This window comes from Pyrgilauda ruficollis, unplaced genomic scaffold (assembly GCF_017590135.1).
Source record: "Pyrgilauda ruficollis isolate IOZ18807 unplaced genomic scaffold, ASM1759013v1 scaffold40, whole genome shotgun sequence".
NCBI lineage: Eukaryota > Metazoa > Chordata > Aves > Passeriformes > Passeridae > Pyrgilauda > Pyrgilauda ruficollis.
The window spans coordinates 6,999,996-7,027,230 of NW_024525490.1; the positions used below are offsets into that span (position 1 = coordinate 6,999,996).

At 36.8% G+C, this 27,235-nt stretch overlaps 1 protein-coding gene across 1 annotated transcript in view; it reads right to left on the reverse strand.

Moving 5' to 3' along the window:
* Positions 1–27,235, reverse strand: part of EYS (eyes shut homolog) — a 610,207-nt gene that overhangs the window by 260,101 nt on the left and 322,871 nt on the right. The window contains exon 23 of the mRNA XM_041477332.1: positions 1,726–1,916. Coding sequence (XP_041333266.1) covers positions 1,726–1,916 — 191 coding nt within the window. The remainder of the gene's footprint in view (positions 1–1,725; positions 1,917–27,235) is intronic.

Here is a 27,235-nt window from a genome sequence, read left to right on the forward strand (position 1 = left end):
ATTCTTTTTGTTATGTTACACCTGGGAACAAAATCCTCCCATTCAAGCTATTGGTCTTCTCTTTTTCATGGACATATATTTCACGTCTTTTAATTAGAACTCTCTTACAACATTCAAATAGAGGGCATTATTGCCTATGGAAAGGACCTGTCATGAAAAATCAGAACAATTAATTTTCTATTTGATATTTTATGTATTTTTGTTAAGAAGGAACACAAATCTTAATAGCATAAAACTGTGGTCATAAAAACCACTGATGTTTGTTTAAAACTGGATAAAGCCAAGAGGAAAAGAAATTAGAAAAGCAAAACAAGAAAGTCAGAGCAAGGACTGTTTCACAGGGCTGTCTGCAGACCCCTTGAGCCCAGCTGATGACTTCCAATGGATGTCCATGTCCCAGGTTTACACAAACAACATGCAAGCAGCAGTGCCTCCCCTGGGACAGCTTGTCAGCTTCCTCCATACAAACTGCCATGGCTTCCTCAGCCAGGGTGTGCTCCTGGCCCACCACACTGGGCATCCAGCCCTGCCAGCACTCCTGTGAGCCTGGCTGGCAGGACCCAGTGCCCTGCCCCTCCAATGGCCACATCGATGGATGGCCGTGCCACTGGCTGCTATGTGCTGCACAGTTCCCTCCCACTCCTTGCTGCTGCTTGTGGTGAGGTCTCTCTGTCCTCTGTGGGCTCTGGCAGCAGCTCTGTGTTGTCTGGTGAGGGAGTTGTAGGGACAGACAAGGCAGCTGCCACCATCAGGCAGAATTTTGCATGAACATGTGTGAAGAAGAAGCTGACCCAGACATAGAAAGTGCCAGAGGCCACAACCCCACAGGCAGGGATGGGTGGGCTGTTCAGACAGGAGAGGCTGGAAATTTGTGATGGACCAGCAGACATGCAGCTGTTCAGGGCATTGCTCAGGAGACCCTCAGAGCCAGCTCAGCCCAGAGCTGCTGGAGATTGTTGGCTTGAAACATTTCAGGCACATGTGTGGGGTAAGGGACGAGTCATGAAAAAAAAGAGATATGAGAAAAGTAACTTTTAATATCAATTTATAACCTCTTTAGCATCTGCCTATATCTTCATAAAGCTCTAGCTTTACCTCTTCCTCAGAAAAGATGGAATAATTTGTGGAAGAAAAATATATACCATGATTAACACTTGACTCTTTAAAGTTTATAAACAAATATATTCCTAGTTAGTCTGTCCACAAAAGCCAAAAAAATGGGTTTTTTTCCTGATCTTGTGGAACTGTGATTTAAGTAATAGATGAAGTGAAAGATTTCTAGTTAGAGACACGTGGTAAAAAAGATACATTCTATTCCCTAATATGGTAAATTTTCCTATGACAATTCACTCAATTTCTATGCCTATGCCTATGTCATAAGCCTTCCTTATGACAATTTTAATGAAGTTCCACATGAGGAAGTTCAGTTAGTTTAGATATAAAATACAATAACTAAATTTGTACCTCATATAAAGATAAAACCTACATTTTTTGGTTTTGTGTTTTAATGTATAGTCTTGTGAGTATTATTGACTATATTAGCCAAAAACTGGACAAAGCAGACAGCAAGTTTGACAACTATCTTCCTTAAAATACTGAAGATGTCAAGAATCTCTGTAGCTTTATTTACTATCTTCTACAGTAAGAAAATGAAAAAAATATTAAATTTTTTACAGATTCAACTTTTATTTACTTTTCCTTCAGTGGGAAATTTTGATGCCTTACCTGCAAAGTACCATTATGGATGACAAGTCGAATTAAAAAATGCTGCATTGTTTCTGGGCTCTGTTCAATATCTAGGAGTAGTCCATGAGGATCATATGTCTTAAATTTCAGGTGGATGAAATTTTGCACATTCAAATGTAAGCCTTGAAATTCCAGGTAAGAATCGCCATAGTAGCGAGCATAACTAAAATCTGTGAATAGAATTTTGTGACATGTAAGAATATAAAGACATTTTTCTTCTTCATACACTTTCTTATTCTGGTGGTGGTAGCAAAGATATAGGATAATTGTTTATATCTTTCAAGCGTTCATAAATAAATCTGAAAAATTATATTGGTTTTCTTCTGTCAAAGGTTAACACTGAGAGTTTATATAACTAGGCATAAAGGTTTTTGTCAAATTATATTAAGCAAGCATATAGATCAATCCTTGAAAGACTAGGCTACAAAGATGAAAGACTTGGTACATATCTAGCAGCTTTGGCTCAACATTTTCTTCAAAGTTTTCTTCAAAGTTTTCATCAAATCTAGATGCAAGAATAAATGGGTTTGAAGACTTTACAGAAACTACACTGTATGGAAAGGGAGGGAGACAGTCTACAACCTAATTATGAAGTTGGCATCTCAATAATATATCAAATATTTTGTGGTGCTGGGTGAAAGATGAAAATTTCCCTTGGATCTACATCCATCTTGTCTGATTTATCTATAAATCTCACAGCATTCAGCACTCTGTACTGGCAATGGCAGATGCAACTCTTATTTAAATAGAAAAAGTATGTGAATACATGGCTTCAGGCCCACCACATGACATATGACTACACTTAAAAGGGGCTTTCTTGTATTTTTTATTTCTTCCTGTCCCCTTCTTTCTTCTCATCTTTCCTTTCCTCCCTGGAGCCCCTCACCCAGCTCCTAAGTGGCAAAATGACCAGAAGTCCCACCTAATGGAAAGGCCCAGGAAAGCTAATGGGTAGGTAAGCCAGGCACAAGGCGCACACAGTTCTTGACCCTACATCCTCTTGGAATTTCTTTCAGGTGAACCAGACCTCTACTTTTTCTGCCCCTTCCCTTCCCTCCTTTTGTTTCTTGTCCCCTCCCTTTTCTCTCCTCTCCATTTTTTGCTCACTTTCCCTCATTTTTTCTCCTTTCTTTTTCTTTCCCTTATGGTGTGTTTCAAAGGGAAGAGATGTGCACGTAGGTACCTATTCATACACAGCTGCAGTCTTGCACTTAGTTTTTTTCACTTGCCAGTATTTAAACTGAGATCACTACATTTTACTGCTTGTAAAGACTAAACAATAAGGGTCTTCTTTCATATTTGTAAAATGAGGAGTTAAGTATTTTGATTTTTGTAGAAGCGGGTATATGTTTTAGTCTCATAGCACACAATTATTTATTTGATCAGCTTCATGAGACTGATAAAAATGTAAAGAAATATTAACAATTCAGCCATCTTGTGAAAATGTTGGTGCAACAATATCAACCTGTATACAACACACAACACATAAGTGAATTATTCCATTTCACTTTGATCATATTCAAATCATCTCTACAGGGGTTTACAGTATTGTTAAAGGTCACAGGTCTCTTTCTATTTTCCAAAATAGGTAAAATTTTAATCTGTTGTGACAACAGCTCCAATAGCAAATACCTCACTATATATATGATTAAATTCTGAACAAAAATTCACAGTTCTTGACCCTACATCCTCTTGGAATTTCTTTCAGGTGAACCAGAAGTGGTAGCTATATTTGTTCTTTTCTATATCTCTTCTCTCTTTCTTCTAATTTCTTCTTCTCAAAGTTTGAGTACCTTAAAGTTAGATGGGTTGGAGTTTGCTAAGTGGAACGGGCTTAGAGTTTGCTAAATTAATGCTATGTGAAATGCTTTATGTTGATTTAATGTTGTTCTAACATTAAAAATTTCCCAGATTTTCTGAAGTTTGGCAGTAAATTTTTTGTTTGCCCTCTTGAGAATATCTTGTCAATGTTTCTCCCTTGCATCTAACTCAAGCTGCAAAAAAAAAAAAATGTTAAATCCTTTTAAAATACTCATTGAGTGAGCTCTGGGGCTTTACACCAATCCAACCTGTTGTCCTCAGAGGCTTGTCTGTCAACTTGACTGTCAGAGCAAGGATCTGGGATTCTACACAGGAACCAGCAGGCTTGCCCAGCTCACAGATGTTTAACCCTTGTTATTCTTCCCTTCCCAATAACACTGCGAGGGTAGCCCAATGCACCAAGACTGACTGCAGAGCTCTTGGTGTGGGAGGAAGGCATGGGGAGCCTTCAGTCCTGCTGTTGAGCAAGAAGTCTTACAAGGAGGTTATTGAGCCTCCAGTCAGGCTCTTTGTAGACATTAATGACAGAGGGATAAGAGAAAATAGTCTTAATTTGAAACACAGTAGAAATGTAGTTGCTGTCCGAACTACAAAGAATTCATCTCCCTATTATTTTTTTTTTAAATTTCACAGAATATAAAAGCAGGGTTGATAGATAATATTAGTCATATGATGCTTTGTTTTTTTTTTACCACTTTTAGAGATTTCTGTTTCAGGTAGCCTATGCATGTAGGAGTGGGGTTTGGTTTTTTTCACTCTGAATATGCTAGCAGTATCTCAGCTTTCATTTTCCTTACATCTGTTTTCTCTCAAAAAAATCTAATTTCTTTGAGTCATTTCAATCACTCTCTTTTGCATCTAAAATAAGGTCAATCTTTCCAGCAAGTCCTGAAAAACAGCCATAGCAAAATAATCCATGAGTTTTACTCTTTACTCCCTTAAATACAATAATCTACTTCATATTTGTAACCACCATTTAAAAGGCATTCGTTTATTTTCAAATTAGTCTCATTTACTTCCATACATTTCATTGAGTCTTTTCAGCTGAAACACCTTAAAGGCAGAGCAGAACAATGTTCTCTAACCATTATTTCTATTTACAGTTGCAAAGCTATTGCACTGCAGTGTGCTTCACCTTTGGTTCCACATAACAAACCCACAATTACAGTGAATCCATGTTTTATGCTGTCACAGAAGTCTGTGCTGCCTGACTAGCAGGGAATTATAGTTATGTTTTTCTCTCAAAGTTGAAATGTTCTCTAATGTGGCGTGTTAGACAACAATAAAATGTGGTTAACATCCAGAACGTTTGCCAGTGCAGCCCACAAGTAGCTTTCAAGCAAAGAAAAACAAGTTATGAATAAACGCCCTTTACTGTTGCTTTTTCATGCTTACACAGAGCCAGGGATTTGAGTAGCCTTTGAAATTCTTCTGAAAGAAAAACATGACTGTTTTAGAGCTCCTATTACTTCACAAGATCTTCACTACATACACATACACACATGCAGAAACACATACATAGAATTCAGGTGCCTTAAAGGTATGGAACATTAGACCCTAAATCCCAGGAAGCTCCTTCTATTTCCCTGAAGTTATTACACATCTCTCCTTTCCTCACACATGTGTCAATCATGTCCGTTGATCCAAATTTTGATTCTTAATGCCTAAATGTCCAACAGCCAGTCTGTAATGTTTTTGAGTGAGGTCTGTACTCACCTTTGCTACTCATTCCATGAAGGTGACAGTAGGCTGTATTTTCTATTAATTTTCAGTTTTTCCCTCATTCTGTTCGAGTTACAGTTAGAAACAACAGGAAAACGATACATATAATATTTTATTACACAATTAATTTTTCAGATTTTTAAAAATAAAAATGCTGGCTGCAAAGAACTGAAAATATCCTCCTTGAACTCAGGGAAAAGGGGTGGCAAGAATCTTCCAGCAAGAATCCATTTGAATTATATTAGGCAGCTGGAATGCAATTAGTGCAGGAAATTGTTTTATTATGGTCAGAAAAGTATTAATAGTTTCTAAAGTAGGATTCTGTTTCCTGGTGAAGTGTAGATTTTAAATTCAAATCTACTGCCTGTATTTGTTAATTGCAGTAATAGCTTAGTGAGATTAACTGATACTTGCTTGACTGCTGCCTGCTAGTCCCAGAAGGGATTTTTTGCCGTGTGGGCTAGCTCATAAACATACAGATAATGGAAAGAAGTGTTATGTTCATGGCAGTCAGAAGTGAATAGAAGAGATTCTCTCACTGAAGGCATAAAACATATATAGACGTATATGTAAAAATCAGGAAAAACATCAGCAGTGTGTGGTTCTGCTTCAGCTAAAGACTGTGTGTTTTTTCTTTTTAAAAGGTACTAGAAGAGACACAGAGAGGATCAAGTAGTATTACAGCAGAAATCAGGAGCAGCTCTTACCTCAGGGATAATTTGGCTTGCTCTCAGCAGAACTTCACAAGCCTTGCTAAAATCTTTTCCCCCTGCTGCTATTTCTTACAAAGCGCTGGCAGCTGGCACACAGCCAGCACCAAGCCCAGTGCCACTGCCTACATGTTGATAACCCCCATGGCTAGAAAGCATTAGAGCCACCACTGGGAGAAAAGCAGTTCTATCCAAAGGAAACCACGTTTTTTGCCCTTTACTCATAAACCAACATGCTGCTTTTCAGTCTCTTACAACTAGATTTTGAACAAACAGAATTGAACTATTTTTAGCATATAATAATTATTTTAAAGATTAAAACAGTATTAATGGTCAAAGGAAGAAGAGTTTGCAATGTGAATTTAAGATATTCTTTACAATACTATAAGCTATTCCAAAGGGAGTTATCTTCCCATTATTCAGAATAAAAACAATTCATGTAAATAGCAAGATAATCAAGATCTTGTAATGTATTGTGAGAGCTGCACACTTAAAGCAGAACTTTTTAGCCTAAGCTAAAAAAAAAAAAAAAAAAATTAAACATCCCTTACCCCCAATACCAAGTCCATAATATCAGCAAAATATTTATTGACTGGAAAAAAAAAAAATTGTGAAATTTTCATCCAGAAAAAGACCATATTTATATCTGGCCAAATCCACTGGTAGAAGAAATAAATTTTTCTAAATTTGTTATTTGTTTCATGGTATTCTGTTTTTCTATTGCAGTCAAAAAATCACCGTTAGGAAGGTGCACGGACTATCCAACTATGGGTATTGTTTAAAGTGACCCTCACAATAATATTGTCTATTCTGTGCATTTAGTTGAGGATGTATGCATGGTATCTAGCAAGACTACAATGGAACTCTCTGTGAATAATTTGTTCTTGTTCAAGATCCAAATATTCAGATATCCAATGTTTTGATTTAGAAATTCAGACTGAATTTAAGATTATGCAGCTATGGGAGAAGTGAAATTCAGGTGAACTGCTGACAAGTATGTTCAGGAGTGTGCTTCTTCCTCTTGAAAGTTATTATATAAATTCTTGTAAAGGCCTTAGATTCAAGTCATGTTTATGGTGAAAATCAGCTCTGTCAGTCACTGATGAAATACTGTAGCGAGATGGCAATCTAGCTGTGCTTTTTCTAGGACATCTAGTTGAACTAGCTGAACTTGTTCCTTGTAATTTATAGTAATTACTTTTACCTATTAATTGTGTGCATGCCCCACTAAATTGACAACCAAGTTTTATCTATTCTGCATTTCTAAGTACCTACTGTTGTATTTACCACAGTTGTGATTTTGCATAAGCTCCTAACTGCTTAGTGAGTTGCAGCTTAATCAGTCAAGTGCACATTTCTGTCTTCAGTATACATTGTTTTGGTCACACCTATGTATGACATCTCTCAGGCAGGCTAATATCAGCTGCACAATCTGTCTTCATCTTGGACACATAAAGCCTGAAAACATTCGAAACTGAAGTTGTACTTTCAGATATGAACAGCATGCACAGTATTACCATATCAACTTGTCTTTTACAAACTGGGATGACACTCATGACCCCGACAGCAAAGCTGTGGTGCTCTGAAATAATACTTCATTCACTCCTTCTGGTGAAATTGCAACTAATATCTTGCATATAGTACCGTGTTCAGTATTTCTGTATCCCCCTGCTTTCTTCTCCCCCAGTTAGATGGTGAAAATATGCAGCTGTCCTATGAAAGAAACACCAAAGGCTCAATTAAGAGTCTGGTGAGCATTGTTCCTGCTTCCTTCATCTTAAATAATGTATTAGAAGCCTGCAGTCTTCTAATGCATTTTTTTAAGCATTTTATAATGCATTCTTATTCTAATGCACTGTTTTTTTACTTGTTCTAATGAAGACCTGCATGCACACAAAGCATCAACAAAAAACACTTAGCAAATGTTAAAAACATGAATCATTCACGGTATTTTCTTCTTCAATGATGTCCAATAAAAAAGGCAAAAGATAGATTCATATGACATTTTATTTTCTATTCTATTATTTCACTTTCTGAATCCCAGTGGTCTAGGATCTGCTAACATGTATAAGAACTATGGAAACAAATGTTGCCATGAATATTAAAGAGTACAAGTAAGAAGTGAATCATTAATAATACACCACACCAATATTCCAACACATAAAAATCATTGAATGTTTTTAAGAACACACACAAAAAAAAAAAAACCTTTAATTAAAAACAGGATCAGAAAATTTGGTGGATATAATTTATGACTCATAGCCTTTTAGAGAAACCCAAACTCAAAACTTCAAATAGATGGTTTATAAATTACAGATATAATATAACATACAATACTGGCTGATCCCCCTTTCTGTTTTGTATGTGATTTAGTGCCTTGAAACATACACATGTAAAATTCTTTTTTGGTATCCTTTTAATATGGGAACTGACAGTTCAAAGGATGGGGAAGGTTTAAAATTATAGTGCTGTTTATGTAATTTATTTCAAGATATGCATTTGAATTAATTTATATGCTGAAAAATTCAGCCTTAGATTTGGTGTCCTTATGTAAGCACTGTAGAATAATTTCTCCTGTGTAGAAAAACTTACTGTGTAAAAGAAGGCTTCACACAAATTTTCTATAGCACAAATTCTGTAAAAATCATGAGGAGAAAATTAAGTATGCAGACATGGGACATCGTCCAAACTAAGTACATATATGGGATTTGTTGGTGATAATGAAAAATTAGTAATTTCTTGTTGCTTCAGAGCAAATATATGGGTTTGTATAGGGCTTGACTAGTATCTTTGGTTAAATGCAGATTGGACCCTGAAGTAACTACACCATGGTTGAGATAGAGGTTTCTAAATGAGAATTTGTGGAAAGATATCCACTTTTTATCCTAAGATCAAATTAAATGCAAAACTGACTGCAAACCTAAATGAGGGGACATAGCTGAAAGCTAGATGACTTAAAAATGCTGCCTAGATAACAATCAGGGTTGCAAAACAAATAAGTTACCCATACATCTTTATCTGTGACAGAAAAAAAAAAGCAAATAGGTAAAGATGTCTGTTATCAAGATGACACAGACAATTAAGGTGGCAAAACCAAGACTTTTTGTTTCTGAAGAAGCCATGCAAAATACATAATATTCAACTGTGTTAAGATGGCGTATGCTATACATTAAGTTTTCCTGTGTGCTCAAAAATTAAGATGACAACATCAAAAGCTGGAAACACCGATCAAATTTAGAATATATTCAAAGGCACATATGGAACAAAGAAAATGGTGGTAGAAGATAAAAGGCTCTGCTCCCTCTGGGGTGTACGCTAATTGACAAATTAGGAATATATTGTGTAGTGGTTTTGGTTAAACTGGGCAGAAACACCAATTAAGTGTAGTGGTTTTTGTTCACCAGTCTGAGTTTCCCAGCCAATGCACCAATTAATGTGGTGGGTCTAATGCTGGCCTAACACCAGTGCACCCACTAGAATTATTTACTCATTTTCTGCTGCGAGATAAGGATTAGGGGGAGAGCAAAGCAGGCTCAAACCTTTAAATGGTATAAAGAAAACTTTATTAGCAGAACTGAACGAAAATTTATAAGAAATCAGAATAAACCTTCAGAACACTTCTCCTCCCCCCCACATTTCTATCTTTTTCCCACTGACAAAGTAAAGAGACAAATTTGGTGTTTCCAGTCAGTTTACCACTTTTAAAATAATCTTCAGTCCACTTACAATTCTCTTCTGCCATGCCATGGAGACTTTTCCACAAGAAACAGTTCTCTTGTGGTTTTAATTTTCATGAATAGCAGCTACCCAGATATCTGCAATCGTGAAGTCCCTCCCACGAATTTGTAGTTTTCCCACAACTAACACCATGGGTCATTTCAGCTTATTGGAGTACAATTTTAAGGATGAGCTGTTATAGCATAGAAAAAAAAACTTCTTTTATCTCTGGAAACAGAGGTTTTCTTCTTCCGTCCCTGGGGCAAGGTTTCTCATTTCTCTCATATCTCTGTTCAGGCTTCTCACTGGATCACAGCTACTTCAACATCTGCTTTCTTCAACATGGGTGCCTCTGCTCATAGCTGTGGTTAGAATGCTACATGCCCCCAGTGCATTCCATGAATCACAGGGAAAAAAAACAAAGTCTGATGTATCAATTGTATCTTCACCATTGCCTTACAAGAGAATTTCAGCCCAAGACTAAGAGTTCTCCTTATTCTTCTCCCATCTGGGATTTGACTCCTTCTTCAGTGACCTTGTGTCTCCATGTTTTTTTCTTTACGCATTTTCATCCTTCCATTTTTCTCTTACTTGAGAGAGGATCAATGTCTGCCAGTTTCATCTGTGCACAGAAAGAGTCAATATCTCGCATGGGCCTGCGGATGGTTACGTGATCTCTGCTGGGCAGCCGCTCTGGCTGCATAGCTGCTTTCCAGCCCCTGCCAAAATCATGCGGCCGAGAACAGAGGCAGCCCTGCAGCCCCTGCCACGTTCAATTTCAGCTGTGGGGCTGTAGGGCTGCCTCTGTTCTTGGCCGCGTGATTCTTCCACAGCAGGATGGCTTGGTGGCTCGTGGAGCCTGGCTTGGCTCCACCTGAAGCTGAACGGAGCTGGCCTGGCCCCTTGGCCATGGTTAGAAGTCAGCGGTGGCAGATTCTCAGCAGAGCCATGCTGCGGGCTGAGCCACCCTGGCTGCGCTGAGGAGAGAGCGCGGTGTGGCCAGCGCCGCAGCAGAGCAGGGCCCGAGCCCTCCCCACCAGGCCCCACGGGCCATGTGGCAGAGCGGGGCCTGGCCTGGCCTGTGCCCAGTCACCTGTTCAAAGGCCAGAAGCAAAACAGTTTTTCCGGGGGTTTGTTCCTTTTTAAATGTGATTTCACAGAGGCATGTTGAGCTTTCTTAAGTGGTTTGACAGGGTGTCAATATTCAAACTAGCTAGCTGATTGGCTCCGCCAAGCCTGAAGGAAGCTGCCAAGGTCCCCACAGGGAACCACTTCTCGTGGACTCCCTCCCAACTAAAAACCAAACTACGTTAAACCACGACACATTGTGATTCAGATAAGCAAGTAACAATGAAGAAAACATAGCAAAGATCCTAGATAGTAAGTGAAAGAGAGTAGAGAGGAGAAATCAGGAATGAATAGTAATGGAACCAGTCACTAGGATGAGTGGAATGTAAGCGTTAAGAGCTTCAGAATAAAGAGGAATATGGTTGGCATTTCTGAAACTGCAGAAAAGGCAAGACTCTGTGTGATCAGAACTCAGGTGGAAGCACAATCAAAGTGTTTATACTGTCCATCTGCAACACCAGAAGAATTAATTCAGTATGCAGAAGTCCCTGTCAGCTTTATGCTTATACTTGCACTGAAGTAAGATAAGGCAAGTAGGGGCAGATTTAAATTTCATGTCACACATACAAAACAGAAGTAGCTCTCCCTGCATTGATGATGTGGTATTGGCTTTTCCACAATGCAGAGGAAAGCAAAGGGATCTCTAGAAATTCTAAGAGATAAATGAGAGGTCAAGTATTTAAAAGGATCTTTGTCTTCAAGGTTTAAAATTTTCCAAATAATCTTCCCAGTACTAGTGTTCAGATGGATGTATTCAGACATCTTATTCAGATTTAATTCAGAAAGGTCATAAAGTAATAGCTAGAATAGAAATTGCCACACTAAAATTTATATTTAATTCTGTTTGGTCTGGAATTACTTACTTTAAGTGCAACAGGTGCATCTTAGAATCAAGATGGAATTTAGAAGATGATTAAAACAATATCTATACTTCATGCTGTTTATCTCTAAGGTAAAAATTAAAATAAACCTCAATTCCTGTTTTGCAGTGAATATGATTACTTTTAGGTCTGTAATAGAGAAAACCCAAAATTTTCACAGAATTACAGGATGGGGTGGATTGGAAAAGACCACTGGGTCATCTGGTCCAACCTCCTTGCTCAGGCAGGATTATCCTAGAGCACATAGCAGCAGATCGTATCCAGATGGTTCTTGAATATCTCAAGTGATAGAGAAAGAACTTCCTCCTCATATTTAGGTGGAACTTCCTGTGCATAAAGTTTCTTCCCATTGCCTCTTCTTCTATTGATTGGCACCACTGAGAAGAGCCTGGAAACATCCTCCTGATACCCTCCCTTCAGAGTCTCTTAGCCTTTAATGAAGTCCACTCTCAGTTGTCTCTTCTCGAGGTGGAACAGGCCAAACTTCCTCAGCGTTTACTCATAAGAGACATGCCCCAGCCCCCTAATCATCCTCATAGCCTCTGCTTTGTTTTATATTTCAGCTCTTACCATAAGAAAAATGTCTTCTTTATATAGGCAGTCTATCCATCTTCTAGCATATTAGAAGCCTACAGTCATAGCTACTGCTGTGATGCACGATTCATTTCTGCTGAGTGTTCTACCCAGGAGGTGCAACTTCAACTTCTCCACTGAGTTTTCTCAAACATATTTCATTATAAAATACAAATTAATCTAAAATATGAAAAAGCACCTATTTCTCTGCTTAGATTTAGCCCTGACTTTTACCAGAGATATAGCAAGACTCTGCTGATGTCCTTATTAATCAGAGTAATTCTCTTCCTCTGTTCTAGTATGTGGATTTAGACCACATTGTCATCCTGTTCAGTCAATGGAGAGGAATTCCCATTTCACTCAAACCCAAGAAAACTTTCTAAAAGAACAGAAGAAAAGTCTTCTAAAAGAACAGAAAGAAAACTGCAAAGCTCCCACTTCTAAAATATTCTAGATCACCATCTTATCTTGGTCACTTGGGAAATGACTTATGTCTATATGGAAAGAGTCTTGTCCTAGCAGAGACCAGGAATTTTTGTTTAGTTCTATAAATCTCTGTGCCTGCAATAGCAACACCACTTAAACTGTAATCTGCTTTAGAAAGGTCCCCTTATTGCTGTGAGTTTGAAAGGACCAGATCTCTATAACTTTGGGTCATGTATTTCCTAATATGCTGTCATCCTTTAAAGATAAAAATTAGATAACAAGAAGCTGGGTACAGAAGAATCACTGTTTAAAAGTTATGTTTCTTAACTTTTACAAAATTTGCTGATGATGACTGTTTATTTTGTTGAAATTATATAAAGTAGGAGTAAATATTTTTACATCTTTTGGTTAACACTAAAACCAGTTTTCATATTTGTATTCTAACAAATAAAAAACTTTGTAAATGAGGTGAATGTAAAACACAAAACTAATTTGCTTTAGAAAACTCCCATATCCATGGAAAGTAAACAGTCAAGACAGAAATATTTGAGGAAGGACCAAGGTACAAAATTACAGTTTGTATAGGAGCTGGAAATAATCTAATTTCACAGTCAAGCCTTTGCAAAATTCTTAGCTGTTGCTTTTCTGCTATTTGATCTTCTGCATAATCTGGCAATATGCCAAGTACTTCCATCTAAATGTATTTGTTAACTTTCTCAGAAATTTAAAATTCACCTCTGGTAAGCCCATGGTTTACACTGTCTATATAAAATACAATTTAAGAAAAACAATATTGTCCCCTGTGCCTCCAAGTAAAGATTACTCAGGAAAATCAAACTACATATACTCACTTATACTTAAATACCGCATAGCAAGAATCACTGAGAATTTCTTGGCAAACACTGAATTCTGTTTTGATAAAAAAAGCCAAAAACCTTCAAAAATAGATTATTTGGGAGCTGGAGCATCCAAATTTAATTTCTTTTGGAAGTCAGATGGGAATTGACAGCAGATATTGATAACAAAAGAAAAACCCCTTATTCACACCAAATAAAATTTGGAAGAAATGTTTATTGTAATTTTGGATACAATGACATTTCATTCATCCAACTGTGTTTAAAATTTTCTTCCAAATCTTAGTTATATTAATTAGGAATGTTAGGCACACTAAATGCAGACAACTGAAAAAAGTAATTTCAGACACACAAAATGTAAAAACTAAAAATAGTTGCATCTGATAGCTATTTGCATGATAAATATGATTTTCACCAAAAATATTAATGTGAAAATCACTTAATTAAAGAGAAGCACTATAGTATTTAAGATTGTTTTCAATTTCTAATATGCCAAAAGCAACAAAATAGTTGCAATATATTTTATAATAACAGGAACAAGTGCTGTGCACACTTTGGAGAGCAACAGATATTAACGAAAACCAGAAAGACCCTGGAATATAAAAGCTTAATCCTGAAAATTTATATTAGCTCTGCACAGAGAAATTTCCAATTTAATCTACTGTATGGTGGCACACAATGTGTGTATTACTTAGGATGGTCTTTACAGTGTTAGAGAAATATTGATTCTAACTGGTGATACCATTCATTGTGTCTTCATTAATTGTTTTGTAAAGGTCCTTTCTTTCTTTCTCTTTATAGGCTGGGAAATTTATAGTCAATTGGTTACCTTGAAATTTCAAGCTAGCTAAAAATGACTATCAATATGACTATTTCTTTATATCTAATACTATAAATATTGGAGAAATATTTAAAAATATCTGAAAAACATATCAAAATACTCTCCCACAATTATAAAAGAAAATTAAACATCTAGCTTATGTCTTTTATAGCCCACTCCTAAGTTATTATTTTTCAATTTAATACTTTTAAATTTTTTGATGCTTTGTGAACCAAAACATAAAAACTTCATGTTATGTCATTCAAATGCTCAAATTCAATGTTTTACATGAAAGTAAAATCTCAGTATTACCAATTGCTAGTATTAACATCTTCATTCTCATGAAGAAAACTCCATGGTTTATCTTTCCATGAGGTTCATTATGAAGCTTTTCCTTTGGCATAGTTTCAAATTTTATCAACTTTCTAAGGACAGTACCAAAAATGACCTGATATTTATAACTTGACTGTTGTCAGTTAAGTCTAATGGATATCAGCTTGTCGCTGTACTGGAAATGTGTTAACACAGCTCTAAAACAGCACACTGAGCTTTGTCCGAGGACTTAGAATTGTCTCCCTTATTTAAAGTACAAAGCAGGCTTCTCATCCCTTAGGAGCACAGTGCTATAAAAGCATTCTCTTATATGTAGCAGGCACATTGAATACATGACAATTCACAAACATTCACAAACAAGGCAGAGACATACATATTACAAAACCCCTCTGCCTGGAGAAGTTTAACCTGCAGCTCCCACCTTCCTTAGGCATGTCATGGATCATATACATGTCTCAATAATGCCGTTCAGCAGAAGTGAATGTAAAATCCACTGGGACAGAGAAAAGGAGGGAGATGTGCAAGACATCTCACTATGACCTAGTGAATAAGGTTGTTTGGCTAGAAACATCAGAATTGTAACAGGATATTGACTACAACTGTACCACCTATACAGAGAAGAATGGAATTTAAGTTATCTTTAACACTAAGAAAATCTACGTTATAAAAAGAATGCATCGTTTTTGAATGTGGGCTGAGAAAACATTTGTAAGAATCAATAAGAGGAGATATATTTGCAAATGAAGTGTGTGAAAGGCAATCATCATTTATATCATTTGCATTATGCCTAGAAAAGCAAAAAGAAAAAAATAACATGGCTTTAGTGGCATAAACCTCTTCCTTAGTCTGGCAAAAAAAGTAAAATCAGATATACAATGCTTCAAATAATGAAAACTACTGTAAAAATGCCTATCTAAAAATTCAGCTTGCTAAATAAAGAATATCCTTTTGTTTCCTTATTTAATTCAGAGAATTACTGATTAAACAGCATCTCCTCTAGAGTGATCATGACCAAATCCCTACACTCTGTCCTTCTGCCCCTCAAAATGGGATCAAGAAATATGCAGTAATTGTGAAATTAAGCGTTTTCAAGCAGTAAACTAAAACAAAAAGTTCCTTCTGAAAATGAAGCAGGAACCCATGCAGCACTATATAACAGTAACCAGGAAAAGCCGTAGCTGGGATGATAAGCCCTCCTCAGTTGCCAGATATTGGATTAAGGATTGCATGCAGATCTGTCCACCTGGATGCTGAAGGCCAGAATTTTATCCTGGGGGCTGACATGCACAATTGCACTTTCAAAGAACTAAACAGGGATCATTATTCTCTTTTACAGCAGTTCCACAAAGGTGAGGTAGTGGCACTGTTCCTCTTTTATGCTACAAAGCAATTATTATACTGTTCAGCCAGCGGGAGACCCAGGTTAATTTTTTTCCTAGATCTGGGACTCAGTATCTCTGTCCTCTATGTATTAGCAAATGTCCCAGCTACTAGAAAGAAAGCTAGCCCAGAGGGCATTTTGTCCCTCGGAGTGGCAAAATTCATGAAAAACATAAGTGAGGAGGAAAGTATAGATTTTGTAGCCTTAGATGAGGGCACTTATCTGAGAGAAGGGAGACACAGGATGACTCAGATTTACTTTATGGTGGATGAGGAGAAAGGAACTTCTGCAACATGATTTACCTGAATAATTTTAAATGCATTTCGTCAGATGAATCACATCCTAAAAATATTTATTTCTCTGCATAGAGACAGTCTAGTGTCAGACTTCAGATCCTGCCAAAGGCAAAAGAGAAAACAGCACTTACATGGGGACTAGACATCAGTGTTTTAAAGGTTTCATACCCTATGCTGTGTAATTAATGCTGTATTAACATTAAAATTGTTATATAATAAAGTTTTCCTGTTATCTGTCCCTTTTCTTAGCTGTTATGCTCATCCTTCCTTTGTGCTGCTGTGTCCTGTGGTTGACATTTCAGTCTTCCTCAGCAGTGATGGGGGTGAGAGGTTGCAGGGGGTCACAGTCAGCTGTCAACATGCTCAGGTCTTCACCAGAAAAACTGTCACACTTCTTTGTCCTCAAGCTTGGTCACTGCTTTGGGTTTTTTTTAAATGTTTCCCTGTGACAGCCCTTTTCCTTCTCCCAGACTGCCAACTCCAGCCTTACAGTGGCCTGCAGCCCCACACCAGCCCCATGCACACAAAGGGCTGTGCATTGGCAGGCAGCGATGGTGGTGGGGGTTGTCACCCCTTCCCCAGTAGGGCCACTACAGGGCTAAAGCTGCAGCAGGGGAGGCAGCAGCCACTGGCCCCAGCACAGGAGTTAAACCAGCAGCACCCGGATCAGGCCAGAGCAAGTCTAAGCCCCTGAATTGCCAGGTCAGGGCTGACAGCATATTTACTGGGCTGCACTGACTACCTAGATCCCACATGGATAACATCATTAATCTCCAAGGTAAGTCATGATGATGTCTAAAGTCTTCCTAAGGGCTATGGACTCTTGACGATCTCTTAAATGATCAAGTGTAAGATGAACAGTATCTCTTCCAAATTTTGTCAGCAAAGCTGACTTTTCTGATTTGATTAATAGTTACCTTAAATGTCCTGGAAAGCCAGGGAGAGTAAGAAAAGGAGCTGCCTGGGGCAATGTTGGCCCTAAAACTGGTAAAAACCATCCAACTGCAAGGTTCTGAGAAGTATGTGTTCACTCATGCAGAACAAGAGAAACTCAATTGAATGAAATATTGACCTTCATCTTCTCTCACAGCTCCTCCAAATCACCTAATCTTTTAGAGAAGGAAGTTTCAAATTCAAGGAATGTTAGGTGACCTCAAATCCAATGAACTTAAGAATCAAGTACAAGAGTTTTCTAGATATAATAAAGTAAGTTGTACTACTGCTTTTCTGGACACTGAAATAAGAATGCAATACTTAGTTTGTCTCATATATTCATTCAATACATTCTTTCAGATTTTATATCACTGATTCCCTCACCCCATTCTTTGCTGTTTAAAACTCACCTGAAGCACTAAATTGTGAATATTGATTAGAGAAAATTCTATTTTTTCTGCTCAGCTGAAGGACAGAAAGGATACCACATCAGGGTTTTACTCATCACTGAATTGTTTCTAGTCCTAGTTTCTACATTAACCTAGAAAGTAATAATATAGGGCAAAGTTTTATCCACTGATGATTCCAAACAGAAGTCTCTGACATTACTGAACCAGTAATATTCTAATTTCATAATCTATGAAAAATAATATTTTACAGCCAAGTTCCTTACACCCTTTCTTCTGATGAGCAAGTCCTTAAAATTTTAGGAAATGAAATGAACCAGTTTTTCAAAGCTTTAAGAAACTGTTTACTTTTCAATCATCAGAATAAAATGGAGTATGTCAAGAAACTTCTTTCTAATTAATTTACACATAATGCCAAAATAACAAAAAAAGTCACTTTGCTCCTGGAAAATACTTTAGTACATGTTCAGTTTCATCTACAGATTAGTAAGGAAAAAAGGCTATTTTAAGGTTGATTCCAAGCTAGAGAAAACTCAAGAAACCAAATATTTCATATTTTTACTACACTGGTTTCAGTGTTGCAAATTGTCTTTCAGATTTATCAAATGTCTCACAAGAACTACTCAGAGGTTTGAGTATGACAAGTCCCAAATTTTAGCTGTGTTTTAATCTCAGATATGATTTATAGTAGAAACCTAATCTAAATAAAAACAATGTCTGATTTACCAGTGTCTCATTAGTTTGTTTAAGTTAACATATCTACTTTTCTACTGTCAAAAATAGGAGCCTTCAATAACTGTTTAGTGTTGACTTTATGCATTTTACATCATGTAAAGGGGAAGGGTACATAACAAACTAACTTTATGGAATTTTTCTCTATCCTCATATATTGCTTAGTTCCTGACAGAAAGATAGTGTCTCAAAAATTTCATACACATAATACTTTAACAACATTCAATTTTCTCATAGAAGCCTTTCATTTATGCCTCTTAGGACTTTCACACAGATTGTTCAATATGGATTATCTGTAACACTGAGAAGAACCATAATGAAAAACTGCATTGAAGCTGATGAATTTTCCCACAATTAATTTTAAGCCAAGAAAAAAGAAAAACAGTGGTAGTTCATACAGAATACATGTAACAAAATGGCTGTGGTTGCTCGGCAACCAGGATCAGACTTATGGGAGAACAATAAATACCTACAGCAAGCTGTAGAGATTTTCCTATAACACAAAGGTGTAGCTGATATTTCTTGACAGGTTCATTTACAATCTATGCAAGTTTTGTCTGTGTGTCTTTTAGTGATGAAAAGGTTGCATTTACCTGTTTAGATTACTGACAGTGTTATATTCAATTTATTTCTTCTTCTCAATCTCTATTGGCAAACAAGCAACCTTCAGGTGCATCTGTTGAGCAGATTTTATGTCCAGCGTCCTGTATGACTTTGAATGTTTTTTGGAACACTTTCATTTGCTCATTCAAGTAACTAACTTTGGGCCATGGCTGCTGGGGAGACTTTCAGAATGGTGTCTCTTAACCATGGTAGTGTAAATGCTTCTGTTTGCTTTTGCAGCACATTTTAGACATTGGTGTGTAAAATATACCCTAGACCAAAACTCTACTTTCTGCACTGTGAGGACAAAAGGCCATTACAAGGTCCAGACTTGGAGGGCTGCAGGGAACTATAGACAAGACCTGCATCATTATTAAACTTAAACCAACACGTGAACTCACCTTCAGTATGAATGGTTGGGATACTTTGTGCCTGGTCTATGTGGCAAAAATTTTTGTAGCTTTTGCTCTTCTCAGTATGAGAGTCTTGAGCTTGTCTGCTGCAGAATTTAATGCTAGGGGTAGACAGTACTTAAGCAATATCTATAGCTGCTCTCCAAGAACATGCCCTTAAAGAGCTGAATCAAGAAGACTGTGAACTGAAACTTTTTCCTGACCTAGCACTTCATCATTAGCATAGATACAACTTTTCCTGTTAAGTCAACTACTTAAGAGTTTTGAAAAAGAAAAACAAAAACTTGTTCTCAGCAAAAAATACAATAAATTCAATAGGAATAACTTCTTTTCACTTGGAATAACTGCAAAGATGCTCCACTGCCTCCCGTGTTCCAGATGATGCAGTTAATGTGCTGGTAAAGTATTCTCTTGCCTGAAGTAGCAGTAGATCATTTCATGACAGATTAACCTTGTAGCTGCTGTTGTCTATGTCAGGTGTGTTGCAATTGTGCTTACATTTAGAGCTATGAACTTCACTGAATATGTGGAGGGATTTTCTTTAAAGAAAACTAAACTCCCTAAACCAAGTTCTCATCATCAGTGCAATGGAAACCCAACATATAAAGATTAAAAAAAAAAAAAAGCAATCACGGTGCAAAATTACCTCTTTTTTTTGAGGTTCCTTTCTGTAATCAAGTGTAGCAAACTCAGAGCCAGTGTCTATCATAAAGTCTTCCTTCTGTTTTATCATTGAAAAGAGCTACTTATTCAGAGCCAGCAAGGGTGATAAATCTACCTTGGTACTCTGGTACCTGTAGGTAAATCTTAACTTTATTTTTCCTTTGTTTACAGAAGAGTGCTGTTTATATAAATGCATTGTTCTCTCACAATTTTCAATGTTGCCTTTCAACTTTTACTTTTAAGCTACTGTCTAAGATTCAGATTGCTGTGTTTTCAAGAAAGATCTTTAAAATTGAATGAGAATATGGCATCACAATAATGAGAAGAGTAGAATTCATTTAAAACCTACAGTTATAACATTCTTAAAGAGAATATCCTCAGCAAGTTAATGCTCCCATCCTGTAGACAGGTTATCTAATGACAAAGGACAAGAGTTTAAATAACACACTTCTTTCTCTTAAGCACTAAGGCAAAACTCAGTAACTTACAAGACTAAAGATTCTTCAAAGAGATTAAAACCAGACACAAAAGTGTAACACTACAGAATAAGCAAGAGAGTGTTTTATTATCTTTTTCTTCCACCTGACTACAGTGGGTGAGTAAATCTAAGGTAATGTCATTTGATTTAATTGTCTGTGGAGAATAGTATGAAAGTAAAGGAAGCCATAAAAGAGTAAGCAAAAGTTTAAGTTTTCTAGTTATTCTGACACATACCCATATACCCTACGTTTCATTAGTACATGAATAAGATTTTGGTAGATATGCTGCAACATAGACCTTTCTTTTCTGTTTAATACTCTTACAGCAAAACTGTTTTCCATTAATGGGCACATACAGATTGTGAGAAATTCTTTATAGCTGTTTACAAGAATAGAACTATTAATGGGAATGTAAAGGGAAATTCAGAATTAGTTTCTATGTACTAATTCCAAATAATGCACTTAGTTTTTATTATCTCCCTGGAGTTCACTCTACCTTTGGTTCCTCATTTAACACAATATCACCGAGCTGTAATACTGTTCCACATATGAGAGGTTCAGCAATTTAACTGTTTTAGTGGTCTTAAAGTGATTATACCTATAATGCAGAACTAGAAAAAGCCTTTTGATGCTTAACACCTATAAACCTGTCGTTGTAGATCACAGAAAATCTATTATAGCAGTGAATAGTTTCTGCTTCAAATTGAGATGAGCAGGCAAGCCTTTTATGGCAATTTGAGAGGCATTTAATGGTGTGAATCGCTATTCAGAAGCTTTTTATACATGTATTAAGTCCAATATAATACCTGAGCTTAAGAAGGTGACAAACATTAGCTAATAATTCTGTCACTTCTTAGGTTGTACCAAGTGTTAAGGAAAACTGCACTGGAAGACTTAGCAGAAAATAAAACAAAATGTACAATAGGTACCACATGTCATTTTAAAGCATCACACTTAAATGACATATTATAACATTATAGATCATGTCAAAAAAAGGCAAGAAACTGTTATAAAAGACTCTGGTTAACTTTGGATTCATGGAGGTGGCACCTGGCCAGAACAGCAAGAACAGATTGACTGGATCTGCAAGATCAAGTGGAGAAGGAAGGCTTACAAGGCCATGACCCCTTTTTACTCATTGCCAGTAGTCTAAGGGGTGGAAGTTCTATTTCATGCAATAAATGAGATTGATCCATAGCAAGCTCTAATTCAATTATACATGTAAATTGCATGTCAGTTTATCTCTACCCACTACCTTCAAAATTCACTCTAAAATACACCAAATGTATTTTTAAAAAGGTGATGGTTCCCTGCATAGTTTTTAAATGTGTTGTTAGCACAAAAACTAACAGTTCTTAGGTAATTTAACAGATCAGCATATCAGGTATCTATAAATAGTTCTGAAAGAGCTGTTAGTTGTCCTGTAGCTGCCATGGTTTTTCAAGGCATTGCACCTGGTGGAGGTTCCATTTTTGGCTATTGCATTTATTGGAAGTGTGGTGAAACACTCTAAAATGGCAGTGTCCACTGGGCCTAGAGGTCACCTCACTTGACAGAGATTTCACAAACTCTGAGAGCATTTTCAAAAGAGATAAATATATGAGGGATAGGCTTCAGTTCAAGATGTAAATGCCTAAATGAAACTACAGACATTCTAAATTCTCACTATAATCAGTGTTATTGGTGCTGCTAATAATGAAGGGATGGAACCATTGTCGTTATAAGAATGATTTATTGCTCAGATAAACATCAGTCTCAGAGGCTGTGAGATTTTAGAGGAGCAAGCAGTCAGCCATAGCTCAAGAGTAGTCAGAAGTTTCTTCATTACAAAGCAATATATAACTTTCTAACTCAATGGACAGTCACCACAAGGTTTATTTTGCTTTTTTGACCTATCACCTTTACAAAATTTTGCTGCACTGTGGGTACTTTCACCTAATGGGCTTCTGTCTCAGGTCTACACATATGGTTCTATTATAACTTCTAAACTCTTAACTTCCTTTATAGAACCACACCCTTACATTATATACCTTTCACCATCTTATCAATGCAGTTTCTCACTTACTTAAGGCATATTTTTACTTACAACTATAGAAATACAGGTTTATGTTTTTTCTGTTTAATATATGTGTGTTGTATTTTTACATCAATCTAAGCTTCCTCCAGAGTACAAATCAAACTCTTCAGTGTCTGTAGACATTTCTATTTTTCTAATTCCCACAAATCAGTACTAACCACATTTCAGTCACCTAAAACTGTTAGCAATACCCTCATTCACTCTTCAAAATTGAACTGAATGTCAGACCATGAATGTCAGTCTACAATTTCTTTCCTTTTATTCCTAGATATCCTATGAAAAATAGCAGAGGCCACTTAGTTTAGACCTTAAGTATAATTAAATACAAAACTGAAAATCCTTTAAGCAGAATCCTATTTTCTATTTGGAGTGCCTTGATTAAATGTTGATCGTGCAATATGTGATCGCTGTTCATATACACAAGGCTACCCTATAAATAGATTTTTAGAATAGAGAAATGAAGGCCACAAACATCTCAGTGAAGAGATATCTATGGGAATTGAGAGCTGTCACCCTTCCTAGATATTCTCTAGTAATTCTCAGAATTGAAATGGAAAACAGATTAAATCTCAGTATAGGAGGTCTACAACTCTCATGCAAATGGATTGGCTCTGCACAGTGCATCATGATTATAGTATCAAGAATGTCACTGATGTGTTAGGGCACTGAATCATTGTCTCTGCTTATGCCTTTGAGCTAAAATTGCAAACCATGCAGAGGTCTTGTAAGAATACTTAGGTCTGGGAAACAAAATAAAGAGAAGATATTTAATTTCTGGGACATTCAAATCCAACCTGATATTTATTGTAGAAAATTTTCCAGTTTCCATTTTAGACCCCCTATTTCTGAACCTTTCTAATCAGAAATGTTCTTGAGATAGACACATAACACAGAAAGGCTGAATTCTACTTGGGAGACTTTAATTTCTATACTTAGTTCATCTCAGTGATGGTGTACCATTAAAATTCAGCATTTGTAATAATTGACATCAATGTTCCCCCCCGGGTGTTTTCCTCAGTAACACACCCAAGCCAGGTCTATCATATTTTCATACAATCTAACCCAGAATGTGTTCAGAATTATCCATTTACATTAAAGAATGTCAGAAGTGTTCTAAGATATCATAGGCTCATTATCTTGTCTTACTAGATCTCTGACATTCAGGAATAAATTCAGGAATAAATCTGTTCAATCAATCTGTTTAGTTGTTAGACTACTATAGTAGTTAAGTATTAGTTGATTACTATACTACTATTTGCATAAATACATAGAACTAAATGAAACATATAGAATTAAAAAAACTAGGCGCCATTAAATCTAGAAAACTTCTTCAGGTAAAAGAAAAGCTTCATGAACCTGAGCTACTCACAATTAGACAGGAATGGCATAGAGAAATACTATTCAGTCAACTGTCCTCGTTTCTGGATGGGTCATGTGGATCAGCAATTTAATTTCATTCAGGCACAAAGTTGTTCTTAGTGAACAACTGTCAGCCTTAGTAAATATGTGATCGATATTCAGGGGTAAATAAATGTAACTTCATGGAAGACTGTGTGCAAAACAGCATCAGAGAGATGAAACTACAACCCAAGATGAACATAGCCAGAGAAAAAACTTAACCTCATAAAGGTGGCATTAGCTGAGGAATTTTCTGTTCTCAGTGTTAAGTAAGCTGAAGCAGGACTCTGCTATAGAGACAGACACTGCAATTTGTCCATGTGAAAAAGGAAGCTCAAAGAATGCATGGCAGGAAAAACCTCACAACTGATAATTACAATGCAATCCACATCCCATATGCTTGCACTCCCCTTCTCACTTTCGCTAACTCTGTTTTCTGGCCCCTTTTTTTTTTTTTTGCCAATTTTACAAGGCAAATTGTCCTTTACAATATTGAATGAGTTTGTAGAAAGCACGCAGGGAAAAGACGCCTGATATTACTAATTAATATCAGTGTTATAGGATATATTGAGGTGAATTGGAAGATTTTTTGAAAAAGTATAACAGCAAGCTCTTAGTACTCCATCATGATATAATGTTGAAAACAATAAAGCACTGCTGCCAGTAAGCTGTTTGCACACCTCAGGTGCCATAAGAAACCTGTACGTGGAGAAGTCTCATAGTTGCAAACTAATATTTCCCTATCCAAGCCCTACTTGTGGGGATAAAATTAAATCTAACTTCTCCTCAATTGCTTGAACCATGATGTTTCAATAATCATATTAGTCAGTAAATTGAAATACTTAGAAGCAACAGGTTGAGTTGATTATAATTGTAATAGCAGCAGCTTTCCTTTATTCATCACAGTTTGCATTTTGAATACAAATCTTTTGATAGACACTCATCTATATGTATCAGAAAAACTAGAAAAAGAAATCTTAATTTTGCAGTTGAGCAAAGGAATAAAAAATCAGCTGGGCTATCTCCCACAATATTAATGACCTGAAAAAAGAATATGTTGCAAAACTATCCTTACATGTAGACAACCTTTATTTTATTAGACAAAGATGATTTTCTTGTGGAAATTAAGTGAAGCGTTCAACAGTCATTATGATCACCATAAGTTGTGAGGAAAAGCATAGTTTTTGCAGTGAAGAAAGATCAGGAAATCAAATTCTGTCATTGGTATGCCCATATTTTTTTGTTGAACCTGAGGGATTTTTGCAAAGGGTGATGTGCACATCCACAGGAGGGGAAAAAAAATTCCTTTTTATTTTAGTATGATCGTCCAGCTGAGTAGTACCTTTTTCCTGATAATAGCATGCTTTAAAGCCATGTTGCCAAATGTCAGGTCATTTTCATGACCAAGACACAGAGTGAGGAACTGAAAAACCATACTGTTCTGTGAGAGACTGAAATGTTAATGCATAATGACTTCAAACTCCATTGGTGGAGGCAGGAGGGTGCTTTTTTGAGGCCATTTTTGCATTCCCCAAGATGAAGAGGTGAATTTTTGGGTGTGTAGCAGCAAGCCTCATATGACAGAGGGGTGAACACCCACCACCAAAGGCAACAAGCCAGGCTTTGAGGCAGATAAGCAGCAGATCCTGTGAGGTGGGTGGGATAGTGCTTTTTATCATGCCACCTGTTCTCCCTCACACCCATTCCCCTCCTTGGGCAAGGTCACATTCACACAGAACATTCACATTTGCTTGTAGGTTTGACATTGTTCACCCCTTCTAATGGGACATAACTGGCTCACCTGAGCTGACCTGAAAGGCAGCTGTCATGTCTTAGAAGGTGTCATAACCCATAAAAGACACCCAAAGCACTCCCAGACTATTTTCTGAAGCCTTCCACCAGAGGACTTGAAGCTCCTTCTCTCAAGGGTGGTACCTGGGTGTTCCCACCAAGCCTGAGTGTATATTCACCCATCGAATTCTATATTTCATGGGCTTCCCCTGCCCTCCACAGATGAAGACCGTGACCTTCACACTGACAAGACTGTGACCATCACTTTTCGACAATCAAGTCTTATCACAGATCCATGGGTGGTCATATTTTTCTACTCTTATCCTTTCTTTATCTTTTTTCACCTCTTACATTTTCTTAAGTGATATTTTTATGTGTTTATGTTGCTATCTTATTATAGATAATAATAACCAAAATGGCTACATGCCTGATTTCTGTTGCAACCAAATTGTTCTAAAATAAACCCTACATATATATATATATATAGTTACAAACATAATAATTCAGTGTCCTTTTACTCTAATCTGCCCCAAGGGTTATCTTAATAACAGTCTGTGTTACCTCACCTTCTGGGGCTTGTTGTAACACTATCCTTCTTGGAAATCTCACTTTCCCTTTCTTGTCCTGAGTTTGGTGTTCCCTTTTGTGTGCTGACACATTTTTTTGTCAGCTCTGTGGGGAAATGGACCGTGTCTCCACATATCTGCAAAATGCCAATCTCACTTTCAAAGTTTCTTACTTAAGAAACTGTACAGATTACAGGAAAAAAAAAAAAAGTAACTGTGTTATGTCAGTTAATTGAGTTGTATCCTCGAAGTTTCACTTTTCTTACCAAAAGACAGTTGCAGCTGGAACTAAAGCATACAGCTAAAGAAGCCAAAATTCATAGGAGAATGATTTAGGAAGAGGAGAAATTGTATCCTCTTCTACAGTGTATCCTGTTTCAAAGTTTTTTGAGTTTGTTTTCATTTTTTATATAAAAATCCCTACAACCAATCAAACAAACCCAAAATATCTAAACAAACAACAAAATAAATTTCTGTGGAGATCAAGGTTATAATTTATCTTCTATTACACACTTCATTATGATATCTCTACTTCCAGTCTGACTCTTACCAACTTTTGTCTTCTATTTAAACATTCAACACCTCAACATATATGAATCCATTCCCTCAGCTGAATGCTGGAATTATTGCATCCTCATCTTTCCATGGTTTACAGAAACTGACAAATCACAGCTCTGTCTAGTCTAGCCCCTCCCCACCCTATGCAATTGTGTCATGATTGCAACATACTGTAAAAATCCCAAAGACCTGCTTAGGAATCCAGTG